At 43.6% G+C, this 14,651-nt stretch overlaps 1 protein-coding gene across 6 annotated transcripts in view; it reads right to left on the reverse strand.

The window, feature by feature from the left end:
* Window positions 1-14,651, reverse strand: part of RREB1 (ras responsive element binding protein 1) — a 122,292-nt gene that overhangs the window by 64,731 nt on the left and 42,910 nt on the right. For 4 of the 6 annotated variants that reach the window (XM_048309737.1, XM_048309764.1, XM_048309744.1 and 1 more), the window contains 2 exons: window positions 11,963-12,332; window positions 453-572 (listed from right to left, as the gene is read on the reverse strand). In XM_048309737.1, coding sequence (XP_048165694.1) covers window positions 453-572; window positions 11,963-11,993 — 151 coding nt within the window. In that variant the 5' untranslated portion in view covers window positions 11,994-12,332. The remainder of the gene's footprint in view (window positions 1-452; window positions 573-11,962; window positions 12,333-14,651) is intronic. The other 2 variants (XM_048309728.1, XM_048309770.1) reach the window with 1 other exon arrangement.

A 14,651-nucleotide genomic window follows, 5' to 3' on the forward strand; every position in this document is an offset into this window, starting at 1 on the left:
CCTCTGGTGGAAAGCACAGAATCTTAACATGTGTTGTGAGAAAGTCACTGTAACAGAGAGTATGTGAGGGTGAACAAGGAGGAACACGTTTATCTGTGAACATTTGATCTCTGCATAATACTGTCTTTGGAACATAAGTTTGAGGATTATAAACAGGTGGTTTTTTGAGGCTAACTTATGTGGTGCCAAGTTACTGTGAGCCAAGAAAATCTTAGTTTGGAAGCCTGCAGTGGTAGTTCAGAATTTATGTGCCCATGCTTCTGCTCAGCCTATTTTATACTTTTCAGACAGATAGAAGGTAGGGATGGCAAAAGAAATGTACACACCAGTGCTTCTGCTCAATGTATTTTATACTCTTCACACAGTAAGGTGTATGGATGGGTGAGAAATGTTTCGACATTCCTAATCAATGCCCTAATTTACAGAGTCACAGAGCTAGTTGAACCAGTTACCTTCATCTTTCTCCCCTGATTGACTGTGGCTCTCTTCTTGGTTGCTGGTCTCCTCACTTAGTGTAGTATGTGTAGTTGCGTCTGGCTCTTCAGCCTCTTCTTCAGCAGCACCCTCTAGCACTATGTGAGGGAGAAGGAAAAAACAGAAAGGGAGTAAGCTTTTCTGGAAGCCATTTTAGGAAAGTAAGACTACAGCCCTTTATTTTGAGGGCTCCCCTGACTACTACCAGATAGGTCTGATAACAGAAGCACACAAACGGTGCCAGTGCAGCCAAGCATCCACTCTCATGAGTGCCCAGGCACTGGGCTGGGAGATGCTGCTGCTTCTGCCAGTGGCAAAACTTGGGCAAAGAAAGAAACCCTTACCAGCTTAGTCCACAGTATTAAGCCAGCAAAAAATGGAGGAACAGAGCACAAGCTAGCATATCACTGATAGTAGTCATATTTGATTAAGAAGTGGGAAGAATATTCTGCACCTAGAGAATTTAGGTGATTCAATTTCATACATGCACTGCTCCCCTCTTCTCTTCTTAGAAGATTAACATTTACTCCAATACATGAATTCATGGTGGCCACCTTCTTCCTTCTAGCAGTGCTGAAATTACTACAGAGGTTTCTGGGACCATTTGGCACATTCCTCACATCCACTGCCCAAGGTTCCCACATGAGTTGAAGACATAAGTAACCATTGTATGTACCAACAGAACTCCTCCACACCCTTTTCTGAAACCACAAACTTATCATGCTATCATTGGGGTTTAAGGAAGGGTGCCTGTTCTCTCTGGAGAATGACAGGGCAGTTAAACATCATTTTTAGAAGTGATGGGGAATGATCAACACATGAGAAAACAAGAGTTCTCTGCCCACAGCACTCATGGCTATAACCTCTGGAAAAGGTTATTTGTAATATGGAAAACTACTGATATGTTTTTAACAGAGAAATATGCCTTTATAACCTTAAAAGCAAAATGTTTATTTCATTATGAAAACAAACACACTATGGACATTTCATCATCTCAGATTTACAAATCACATCCAGTAAGCTCAATGCAGGTTTTGCTTTTATCAAGAGAACAGAGACAACTGCCTTCAAACCACAGCTAAGAGGGTTTCTTCCTTTCAAAAAAAAGACATTCCCAAGGACAACATACAAATCAGTCATGCAACACATCTTCAAATGCTGTTTGAACAGCATTTGAAAACAATACATATCCACTTTATCCCAACTACCAACAATTCAGAGCACCCAAGAAAAGGCAGGCAAAAAGAAAGGGCCCACCTCATGTCAAGCAGTTCCTCATTTCACACTATGCCAGACAAAGCAGTGGATTCAACCTTCCTACATTCAGATGCCGACCTTCTAAGGAGCAGCACACAGATGATCTGACACAGTGAGCCACTGCAGTCTAGACACAAAACCTGGGACCTGACTAAGCTCAGGCAGCGGAAAGCTCAGGAAAAGATCAACCTCCTAACAAACACTGCTTTCTCTCTGCATCTTCAAAACCAGACAAACAGACTAACTTGAACAACTCAAAGTAACTTTTCCCTAATTACTTTTATAGTTTTCTGATAAGAAAATACTAGTGATCCCTGTGACACAGGGATTTCTTGCTCCAAGGTGAGGCCAAGCACCCATCCTTCAGTGTTTTCTCTACTAATTATGGGATCCTTTCATTTGTTTGTCTTTATTTTGTTTTTAACTGTTGCAATTTTACTGTTATTTTTTGTTTGTTTTTTAAAAAGGTCCATCTTATTCAAGAGCAACATAATTATTTCTTTCCCCCCTGCCACCATCTTATTTTAATCACTTCTGTGGTAGCTGACTTACTTTTGAATAGAATAAACAACAGAATTATTTTCAAGACTGGCCTAAATCTAAAACCGCTTGCTCTATCTGCTTAGCACTACCAAAAACAAGGACCAGTTTAAACTATTTGGAGGTATTTCTGTTAAAAAAATAAGTGCTTTAGTCCTTAAAAAAAACCCTAAACAAACAAAATACACAATTCCTTCCAAAATACACATATTCATTCCTCTTTCAGTCAATACCTAGAACATTAATGTCACCACTGATACATCCTGGAAAAAATCTATTGTGTAACTGTGAAGAATCCTGTGTTTGCCAAGGTAACTTTAAGACAGCTCAGTAGCTTCCCAGAGAACTACAGTCAAAATTCCTAGTGTTACTGAAAACGGGAAATGCTCAGAAAGAGCCTGCAGAACAGGCGGGCATACATGCACATTAAAAAACCCTACCTACTGTTTCAGAAAAACCTGCCAACTAGCTCTCTTTTGTTTTTCAGGAGGAAAACAATGTATTATACTATTACAGCCTTCCATAATTTCTATGAGGCAAAGGTTATTTTTCCTTTCTGAATCTAAATATCCTCCTCCAAAGGCAAATGAATATATGCAGTCAGGGATCTTGCTCTTAAAACCATTTTCTGCACATTAAAAATTTCCAATTTTAAAAGCAGTCTAGAGATCGCAACTGAACTGTTGCTGCATGGTTTTATTTACTTATGTATCTTCCACTTTCTTGCATGGAACAAAAATGCACCACTGAAAAAAGACAACTGCATGAGCAGCACACACCAATTTCAGAAGCATAACTTTCTATTTGCAATAGGATATAGAAACAATAAGAATGCTGGGCCAAATCACTCCTTCCTGTGGGAAAACCCGTGGCAGAGTGCCTTTAGGCAGGAACATACTGAGAGATTTCTCTTGCAGCCTTGTGCTGCTGGTTTTTTCTTTTTTTTTTTTTTTTGCTTTGGGTTGGTTGTTTGTTTTTTGGTTTTGTTTCCCTTTAAAAATTGCCTCACTGAGGATGGGAAAGTGTTGGGATTTTTTTCCACAGCACCTATGAAACTCAGGGAATCAGACGCGCAGCAATCACCACAGGTGCCCTATGCCATACCGCCTTCAGGACTGTAAACCTTCCCAGCTCACATGAAATGCCCCTGCTTGGAGGTTGTGCTGATAGAGCCTCCTTCCTCCCTCTCCCCAAAAGAAAACAAAGACCTCCAGGAAAAAGGATAAACAGGAAATAAGTTGAGAAACAGTGCAGCCTCAGGTTGCATTCAGCATCGGACCAAAGCCTCTAGGAAACAGGGAAGTGGTCACAAGCATTCAACTCATCTTCTACTTTGAAGAAACCCCCCAGTGTCACATTCATCCTGTGTGAAAAGGAGGGAAAGCAGAGAGCAAGCGACTAAGCAAGAGTGCTGACAAATGGTAGGGGGGACAGGACCAAACCAGATAAATGCAGCCCTCTCTGCATGGCCACACCAAGAGACCTGTCTCTTCTGCAGGAACATATTCCTTCCACTTGATGAGGTGGCTGAAACCACGAAACTGGGGCAACTTCCATCCCACAGAGCGCCCTGAGGGGCCTTTAGCTCTTACTTCTGACAGAGGTCCACCCCTGATGCCCCACATAACCAGCTAATGGGAGGGTCACTGCAAAAGCAGAGCTTACAAAAAAAAAAAAAAAAAAAAAAAGGAAAAAAAACCTTGTTGCTTCCCATTCAGTCTGTACAGGAAGACACTTGCTAGACCTATTTCCTCCTTTGGGATAAAGTGTGACTCCTGTGTATGTTAAAGCTGAGCCCATCAACAGTTACTCCCCCCGTTTTGCTTATGTGTATTTATTTGGGTTTTGTTTGTTTGTTTGTTTGTTTGAAGACCACTCTAAAACAGCTACAGCTGTTTCTCCTTCTGTGAAGAGCATCATGGATGAAGCAAAAAGGAGAACACAGGCCACAGGAGAAGGAAGAAGAAAGGAGAAAAAATGATGAGTCTTCAGAGTCACAGTCACTTGACTTGCGACTGAGAGGCAGCTACACAAGCACAGAGCAGCACGTCCCGGCCCCTGGGAGCTGGTACAAGTTTCTGTTCCAGACTGCTCCACTGTCTTTGCACATGAGCTCTCCCTTTGGAATAGATAGGAAGAAACGCACAATACAGGCAAGAAGGGGGAAAACCTGGTACACAGCACAAAGCTGCTCATTGTTCTGCCTTCCAAAAAAAATCCACATTAATGTTAAAAGTAGAAGCCATGCACTAATTGGCCTAGGGAAAGATTAACACTCTTGGCCAAATACTTTTATTGGTTTCATTAAACATACTGTAGTATTTAGTACAGAACACAGTGGGGGAGAAGAAACAGGGGAAAAAAATGACAGGTTTAGGAATGTGTACCACCACGATTTCCCCCCATTTCAAACCACTTTTTCCCATGAGGTCCAAACAGGAATCCTGAGCGTTCTTCATCATTTCCATCTTAGCAACACTATTAACTTAGTCAAGGCTTTCCCACTGTTTTTTTCCTAAGTGGCACGAAAAAACCCCAAGATCATTTAAATGAAGGCCAGACCTGCTAGTATACAAATTTAGACAAGAACAGAACTTCAAAGAGAGATATCGCATTTGAATAAACAAAGTTTACTGTTTACCCTTGAGATTATAATACCTAAGAATCGCTACGCTGCACTCTGAACTGCTTCTATGCACTGGTCTCTTACTAAGCTTCTACACAGAGGAGCGATCTTACTCCCAGAGCACAAGGCAAAGCTCCCGAGCGCAAATGGTCACTCCCACCCCAAAAGAGATGCGCGCTATCACCCGCACTACCTTTTGAACATAATTTTCCATCAAAGCTGGCAGGAAGGAAAGAGGGTGAAAAGGCATCATGTGGGAAGAAAAAAGGGTTAACACTATTCAAAGCACTGCCTCAAGGCAAAGGAAAACCAAACGAACAATGTTTTCCCAACCGACCTTTTTTAATACCAACTCTGCCCTTGCTACTGAAGTGTTGGTGCTGACTCCGCACCCCAGCAGCAGAAAATTACACTGGGAGCGTCACCTCACCATCCCCACTGCTGGAGCACCAGTACAGAGCAGCCCATGGGGAAAGGAAGACAAGCATAGAAAGAAAGACAGCGGCATGGGAGTATCTGGGGGCCGCTCTTTCACTTAACAGTAAAAACTAAGAATGCTACCCCAAAGCTTCTGAACTTGCACCTGTAAAGTAACATTTTCTTCTACAAAAAAACCCAAAACCAAACACAAAAACAACAACCAAAAGGAGTAACATCTCTTGAAGGGTACTCTCTGAGCACCAAAGATGACAGATTCTTCTCTTTCTAGAAACTCTCTGAGCTATTAGTGATACGATCATTTTACCTGTGTTAGTGCAGGTCTAATACTTTGCCTCTTGAAATAATCCTGTGAGTCTACAACATCCATATGTCTAACTTGTACACTGACAGATACACCCAGTGATGGAATAAACATGTGAACCACAAGCTTATGGCCATGCCTTAAAACTGAGCTAAGGATGATCTTCTGGTGGGAGTGGGACAGGGGAAGAAGCTCTAAACAGGAACAAGATGATCCCTGTATTTCCAGACTATTTTGCATGCTGTTGCTCTAACATCTAACAGTTAGGCTAAATTTTAAATATTCAAACATATTTACTCCTCCTGTTTTATTTCCTTGCAAGCATGATGGGATACATGTGTGCCTTTAGTTTTTATGTAGCTTTTGAAAACCCCTTTTTGATAACTTATGGACCAGTAATGCTCTTCAGGACTTTGCCTCAGGTGACCAGAAGCTTCTCTCCATAAACCATACCAGAATTTGAACTTAGCTAATGCCTTTAGTGAACGACAACTGTGAATCACCACAATACTCTGGCATTACATTGGTGCAAGAAACCGAAAACAAGGAAGTTGTACTAGTATAACAAAAAGACACCATAGGGGCAAAGCAGGGGTTTCCTGGATGAAATCCACCTTTATGGTCCAACTGGCTTACAGCAATACACACGGCTACCAGGCAGCTTTAATACAAAATGAATTCATGCCCATCTTCTTGGCCCTGAGTTCCATTTGCTAACTTGAAGATGGAAGCCATGTTTGCACCTTTCGCAAGCGCTGTGTGCTGTGAGAACAGCCCTCATGCACGAACCTGAGGTCTTGCTAGGCTAGAAAAGAGAACTCAGGCAAAAGCTGCTCCGGCATCAAGAGTGAAAGCGAAACCTGATGGCCCCCTGGCTCCCAACAGAAAAGCCCAGCCCACTTTGTAATCACCTCACAGAGTTTGAGCTGAGCCTGCACTGAGCTCCTGACCAGCACTGCCTCGTTCAGGGATGGCAGTGCCACACAGAACACACAGCATTGCAAGAACTGCAATAACCTATGGCTGCATTTAGGATCAGCAGCTGCTGATGAATTTTGAGACTTTTCTAATACTTTCACACTCCTTCCCCCTGACCAAAGACATATCTATAAGCTGCTCCTCATCTCTGTTGTTCGTATCAGCTTGTTGGTGAGTACCTGGCCCTCTTGTAATATCAGCCTCCAACTGCAATATCCCAAGGGCCTACACAGCTTTTTCATGAGCAAGATAACTGGAAGCGCTCCTTCCTAGCTTGTATCTCCACGCCAGGAAGACTCTGCAGACCCACAAGCCAAATGTCACCAAACTGCAGTCAGCTTCAAGAACTTGCTCAAGGAAAAAGGACACTGAGATTTGAAGGCAGCTTAACAAACCTGGGACCATGAACACTACATTTAGGCAACAAAATAAAGTCAGGGAAACAGGAGAAAACAAGTGGCTCTAAGCAGACATCCCTCCTTTCCTTCCCATGTTGACAACTGCGAACACCCTCCATCCTCATCCTTGCCTGGCTGCACAGCTGTTAGGAGGCCAGTGGGAAGGGAGCCTGGCTTCCCCCGGTCACTGGGAATCACAGCAACTCATGGGGAACACGGAACAAGTCAGGCCTTGGGCTTTACCCAGCACATCCCCTCCCCTGCACCCTCCCCACTGGCTGAGGAGGGACACAAAAGCAATACTGTCTGTCCTTATAAGCTCTGCTTTGCATGTGTTTGGGGAGTGGGGACAGCTGTGCGGACGGCTCGCAGAGTTCCAGGAAGTCGATGTGTTTCTTGGCTTTAACTCCAGTTTATTTGCCTTAGATGAAGTGGCAACCCGAGAAAGTCCCTTCATGTCTCCCCTGGGCTGGCACTGGCTGCAGCAGGGCAAAACTCCTTGGGACACGGCTCGTGGTCTCTCCCCATGCTAATCAGTCTTCCCTAGTTCAGTTGCTGCATCTCTCCCTTGGGCCAGGGCTGGCTCACATCCCACTGGGCAAGGGGACAGCTTTGGAACATGGTGTGGGAGAGGGTGGGAGTCCAGAGCAGAGCCAGAGACTGAAGGGAGTGGGCCCTGAGGGTGGGATAGAAGTATCTTGCAAAGGCAGGACAGGTCAGGCAAGTGGTATCACCCTGCCTGCCAGAACTACTGCCCACAAGCCCCGAAAGAGCCCAGGACAAGGCAGGAGAGCAGAGGAGCAGGGGGAAGCTGAAGCAAGGACCACCGCACTGTGTGTGTCTCCATGCCCAACAGGCTGAGGAAGGGGAGATGCACCTGTCTGAGTCTGATCCCCCCAGCAATCCTGGGGAAGCACAGCCCTGGGAGACAAAACCTCATCTCCTGCTGCTGCTGCCATCTCAGACAAGCAAGAGGGGATGAAGGATTGCAAAATGAGGAAACAGCCAAAATGTAGCTTTGTGCATTTGTTGCTCAGTTTTGTTTTTTTTTCATTTTCACTTTGCCCTGACAAACCCACCTGACTTAAAACCCTAGAGGGGACGTGGGGTAAGCTATAGGTAAATGTCCCATCATCTGTGTGCCTAAGCAAGTACTGTGCTGAGGGAACAAGATACTTGTCCTAGAGCCCAAGGGGTGAGCTAGATGCATTGCACTAGGGAGAGCCAGATGGAAAACATTTCTGAGTAACAGAGAAGAAAAGAGACCTCCCCTTCAAATACTCCGAGTTACAGCACCCCTCAGCTCTGACTGAGGAGAATCTGCAGGCACGAAGGGCAGGCGAAGCGGGACGCCGGGCTCAGCTGGGTAGCTGTGACGGAGATGCTGACATCCTCGACAATATATGGCCAGTCTAAACCACGGGATATCTTGTCCTTTTAAGGTGGGCCAAGAGCAAGCATCTGTGCAGCAGCAACAGCACAGCCCCAGCCTGCCATCAATAGACCCTGGTGTCACTGAAAAAACAGGGGCTCCTGTACCATACCAACTGGCTGTGCAGATGCCTGGGCACCCACCCCGAGAGGAGACAATCCATCTGGTTGTTCCTCTGCAGAGCATCACGAAAACAAGGAGGCACATTAGTAACAACAGGAAGAAAGCCACGAAACCACGCGGCCAGGCTGCTCCCTGGCAATTGGTGCCTGCAGCTGTTGGGGAGGGAGGCGGGAGGGAGGGAGGGAGGGCCTGTCCCCAACCCCATCTCTGTCCCTCAACCCTGATGGCCAGCAGCTCAGCCAAGGGCAGCTTTGGAGCCAGTACTCGAGGTGAAGGTTTAAAGCAAATCTCTGGAGGGAGAAACAAGCAAACATTTCACCCCCTCTCACTTGCTCTTCACATGGTAGCCAGAGCTGCGCGTGTGTGTGCAGGATGGGTTCGGCAGGAATTAGAGAGGCAGGACGAATCACACTGAGGAAGATACAGAAAATCTCCCGTGCTAGTGCCCTGCCTCTTGTGCAGTGTTCTGGCTGCAATTCTCTTCCTCCAAGATGAGGATTTGAAGAGAGTTTCAAAGAGGAACTGAATGCACAGGCAATTTTACAAAAATCATTCTGAAAATAGGATAAGCTAGACCAGGAAAAACTCTTTCCTTTTGGAGTAGCTATGTCCCACATGGTGTTTCAGCACTCTAACTGCATCCATATGCTAGCAAACACAGGCAAGCCCAAGGGGGAGAGCATCAGTTTGCTTATTGCAGAGCTCCGAACTCATCCTTTGCAGCCCAACCACACTGTCTTTGCAGGAGATGCCAGCGCACTCTCTGCTTGGAGCACTGTACCAGGTAGCATGCCAAAACATTTTATGCTTCACAAGATAACACAGCAAAATGAGAAAAGAAAAAGTAGAAATGACAGGGATTTAAACCCATTTCCTGGTAGTAGTGTCAACCACCAAGATTTTATCACAAGCACGTCAAGTCTGGTGGTGCTACGTTACTGCACAAAATCTCAAATTTTTTAAGTCAAAATTCTAGGTTTTTGGCTTTAAAAAAAGGGACAGAGACAGTATATGCTTGGCAAATTACAAAAAGCAACGTGAGGTTAGAAGATTAATTTTAAAGCCTCAAGCTTTTAAGGATAACCATGATCTCAAATGCTCAACCTGTAGTTTCTTAACACACAGGGAGATAGCAACACAGACTGTCCCTTCTCTACACAGTACATTTTGTACTCTGGAACATATACCTTCCAAAACTAAAATGGCTTTTTTAAAGAGAGAAAAGAATTGCAGTATTTCAGCACATTTCTAACATTTTATTTAAAAGCCAACACAGCTGCACTTTAATGTTATTTAAAGATGGAAGCCTCCATCAAATTACCAAACTTGTTTTAAGCAGAAAGAGATTCAACATGCAAATATTTTTCAGATAGACTGATTCAAGAGTTTGAAGCTCTTCTCACTGCTCTTTTCCAGGGAGCATGACTTGCTGACAGGATTAACTACTGCCAGGCTCACGAAGCTGGGAGACAGCTGCCACATGGCAGCCATTTATTACAAAGCTCCACTTCTCTAAAGTTAGGAAAGAGGCAGACTGTTTCATCTGTGTTATCAGCAGGGTTCCTCTGCCCCACAGGCTTTAGTGACTAGGCTTTTTCTAAACAAACACCTCCTTTTCTCCCCCACCTTGTTAACATCATTATCTTCCTGTCTTCTGTTTCTGGTCAGCATAGGAACTATTCCCCCTATCACATCCTCCAAACAACAACAAAAATCTATAACCAAGATAATTTAAAAAGTTCAGAAACACAAATCATATCCTTACCCCCTTCCCCCGAAATAGATTTTTAAATCAGGGAGTTTAAGCTTGACATTTTCAGAGGGGAAACCACATGCCACAGGGAGGAGAAAGAGATATGCTGGAGCAAAGGGACTCACAAGCATGCTGTACAGCCCTCACTCTCCCATCCACCCTAGGGGGCACTTGTAGTATCAGCCTCCAACTGCAATATCCCAAGGGCCTACACAGCTTTTTCATGAGCAAGATAACTGGAAGCGCTCCTTCCTAGCTTGTATCTCCACGCCAGGGAGACTCTCTGCAGACCCACAAGCCAAAGCCAACATCTGCTCTGTACCGTAAGAGGCACAAGCAGATCTCAAGTCGAGCAACTCCCACAGTCTGCTAAGGACCAGGAACAGATACAAACCCCCTACATAATCTCCATGTGATATTAAGCATAGACAACCATCACTGACATTCTCCTGGTGTTGTGAGCCAGAGTTAAAAGATACAAACTAGCTGTTTTCATTTCACCAGAGGTTATTCTAGATATATATTTACCACAGATGCTAGAGTACCAAAGATCACTCCAACTGAGGTTTATTGCTTCCTCCAGGTGAAAGAGAAACCCAGCCTTCAGAAAAATAGCTCTCTCCCGCCACTGATGAACAAGGTGCCACACTTTTGTGAGCACACCCACTGGCTTGTATCAGCTGGCCTTTGGGCTTGTTTGAAGAGCTCTAAATTCTGAAATACAAAGTTTCTTTCTTGGTTTAGTTCGGTAAATTAACTACAGCAATAGATAGTGCCGGCAAGCTTCTCCAAGTTGAGATCTGCACAGGAAAGCCGCTTGGAAAATTTTAAACAGCAGAGTTACTTGCCAGTGGTACTCTTCAGTATGAGTTTTCTTTCTATTTTGAAGTACACGCAGTGCAAGTAACCTGTGGGAGGTGCTTCCAGCACACTGACAAAATGAAACAGCATCGGTTCATTTTCATAGATTGCAACAGGCATGCAAAGAAAAGGCATAGGGATCTTGTTCATCAATTTCTTAGGGAAATCAGAAGTCCCTCAGCTTTATCAGAGAGTACAAGAAGCCTTCTTAGGAACAATATATCTCTATCTGACCTGAAAAAGTATGTATTTTTAAAACAAGAACTGCATACACACACACACACACACACACACAAAAAAAAATCCCCCTTCATCCACAACCATATCCAGCTGCTGACCTTCCAAGTTCCTTGTAGTATAGTCTATGCTCTAGGACTTTAAAAGCCTAGCAGGCATTTCTAAAGGATTTTACAAAGTACACTGGCCTGGCCTTGTAAAAGCTCATGAAGAATCCACGGAGGTCATCGTGCAGCTTAGACAGTCTGCAAACAGCATAATCCACGTGCTGGTGAGGTAAGAAATGACCGAAGTCGGGCGGATAGGCCTGAAGACTTCTGCAGGGACTGTTTCCTCCAACAACGCTGTAAACCCTGGAGGAAATGCCTGCTGATCTTCAAAGCCCTTCAGTAGGAACAGCCTTAAGTTTCCTGAACATGAGCATTCTGGTTGCAAGGCCACAATCCTCTTAGGCATACACAGAAAAATATAAAAACAAAGGAAACAAAAAAAAATTAAAATCCACTAAGGTTAAGAACTGCAAATAACCAGCGAGACTGACCCTCTACTTTGCAACGAGCTGTCGGATCCATCCAGCAAAGTTTTGATGCTCCTCGGCACAACAGCCACACGGATCAAGCAGCAGCTTACAATCTCTGCAGCTTTCCTTTTTCTATTCCAGGCAGTCCTCCACACGTGTAGGCTCCTGGACCGCAATACTCAGTTGTTCGGACTACGAGGGGATGCTACAGCTGTGGCTGTACAAGGTGTCCACCATAACTATACCAAGGCCACTGCAGTGTGCTGCACTGCCAGCAGAACTTTAGGTACAGCCTTCAGTTGCCTGGCGGGTTTCACAGGCGACCATGAGTAAAGGGGAGTCTGGACACCTGCACACTGCAAAGAATTGCAGGAAGTTTATTTCAGGAACGCTGGGGAAAAAAAAAAACAGACAAAATTGTGAACAGGTTTCTTCAGTAAGTGAAGTTTCAAGTTGCTATTCCTCCAGCCAAAAACGTCTGCTGCTAGTCCAAAACCACCCTCTCCTTCCAAAAAACCAATTCTACTGCTAGTGCTTCACACATTTCCATCAAACAGATGACACAGACAATTCTTGAAACAATTCACATATGAAAAGGAAAATTCATTTCCTTCTGCTGACTCCATTGATATGTACTTAACAAAAACATTAGCCTGAAACAAATTATTATGAACTGTGTATCAGTTCAACCCAATTATGGGTAAAGCAGTAGTTGCAAATAGAGAAAAATCAACAACAACAGCAAGTGATCACTTGGCCTGTGCACTCACCCCAATTTCTGCAGGACAGCAAGAGTTTGCCAGTGGAAACGCGACTAATCACTTTCATATATGCACACATAGCAAAGCAACATTGAAATATCATAATCAGACCTATGATACTGAAAGCCACACTTCTTTTGAGGAGTGATGCTTCCACATTTACATTTTCTCAGGCATATAAACATACACGCCCACACAGCCACCTTCTTTTAATTCTAAGCATGAAATCACCTTGCTTTAAAGTTTTAAACCAGTACACACTACAACAATATTTATATTTACATTGATCTTGCTAAGGTCACTCAGAATATACTCTACAACCAGAAGTGAAGGAAACCTTACGTATTTTCAAAGAATCACAAAAGAAAAACGAAATTTGGTATTATTCATCGATTAGGTTACAACTCTTTCAAGGAACTAACTGTTATTTCTACCCAACTGACAGATTAAATCCTCCAAATTTCACACAAAAATTATGTTCATTCAGAACAAAAGTAAAGGACAAAGCAACCTCAACACAAGAACTCATATTTTCACTCAGATGCTAAATAGCAGGAGCTGTTTTCCACTTCCAGTTCAAACATTATTGTTTTGTACTAAGTTTTATATGCCTCATTGCACTCAACCATTCAATATAAAAAGATAACAAGAGAAGAATTCAGGGAATCAGTAGCCATCTCAACCTGTAGAGCAGACAAGTGTGTCTTATTAATGAGTTGAAACAAGGAACTGAAAGGTGAATGCAAGCAAAACCACTAGTTAAATGAATTATTTTTTACTGTAAGGTGAAAAACTTTTCTTAATCTACCCACTCATTTCACACACGGTAATGTGCAACTATCATTCTACCAAAAATTAGAAGAGAGTCACCACCAGATTTGTTTCACTCATTTCTTCATGTGAACTTCAAATGGGGTTTCTGGAGCTAGAAGATTTTGTCACCCCTATCTACTAACAGCTGAAGACAGAAACTGGCCCTTTCCTTATCTGGTAGGCTCTGACATGCCATAAGGGCTATGAAGGTAGGCACTTTCATAAATAGAAACATGTTCAGCATTTCCACATCAAACCTGAAACAATATTCAATACAAATTTGACGTAAAAAATATGAGAGCTTAAAGGTTCAAAAGATTCTCAGTAGCTACACCCCTTTAAGCTTCCTAAAATCTCCAAACATGGATAATTCTGAAGTAACGAGGTCTTTAAAATAGCAGTAAGCAAGCTCCCTGAAGGGCGGGGTAATTGGGAGGGTTATCACACCTCTGGGGGAAGTCACAGGCTCTATCTTGGCAGTGTTTCATCCCTTCATATACCCAGGGGACTGATTAGTTCATGATAAGCAATTAGGCACCCTAGGGAGGACGGTTAACCGTCTTACCAAAACAAAAAGGCTGCACAAATGTAAGTCTCATTAGATTAAAGAAACACTATCTGCAGAACAGAAAATTTGTGTTTATTCCCTTCTACTGGAACTTGCAAGTACTACATTTTGCCTACATATGGCACACACAGATCTCAGAAATCCCAAATTTGAGCACGTACTTGCTGCTAAATTGGTAACAAATGCTCTGAAGCGTTTTCTTTCCCAAGACACTAGTACTGTGATGCAGGAAAAAAGGAGGAGGGACAGAGGGGAGGAATACAGTAAATACTGATTAGAAGACTCGAACTAGCAATCTCATTCATTTAAATTCTCTTCCTCATTGTTAAAATAGTTCCTAACCAAGGATGAGCCGCAGAAAGTGAGACCTGGAAAGACTCTATATGGCTGAATGATGGTTACATTTCAGAATGAGACCCCCAGTCAGCAGCACACCCACCATTACACGCCTTGCTCCTAAAAAAAAATGTTTGGGAAGCTCCTGCCTGCTGCTGTGGGGCTCGTGGTGAGGCATCTATGCCTATCGCAGTCCTACCCATGTTAAATCCTTATCTCTGTTGAAGCAGAG

The sequence above is a fragment of the Corvus hawaiiensis genome, chromosome 1 (assembly GCF_020740725.1).
Source record: "Corvus hawaiiensis isolate bCorHaw1 chromosome 1, bCorHaw1.pri.cur, whole genome shotgun sequence".
NCBI lineage: Eukaryota > Metazoa > Chordata > Aves > Passeriformes > Corvidae > Corvus > Corvus hawaiiensis.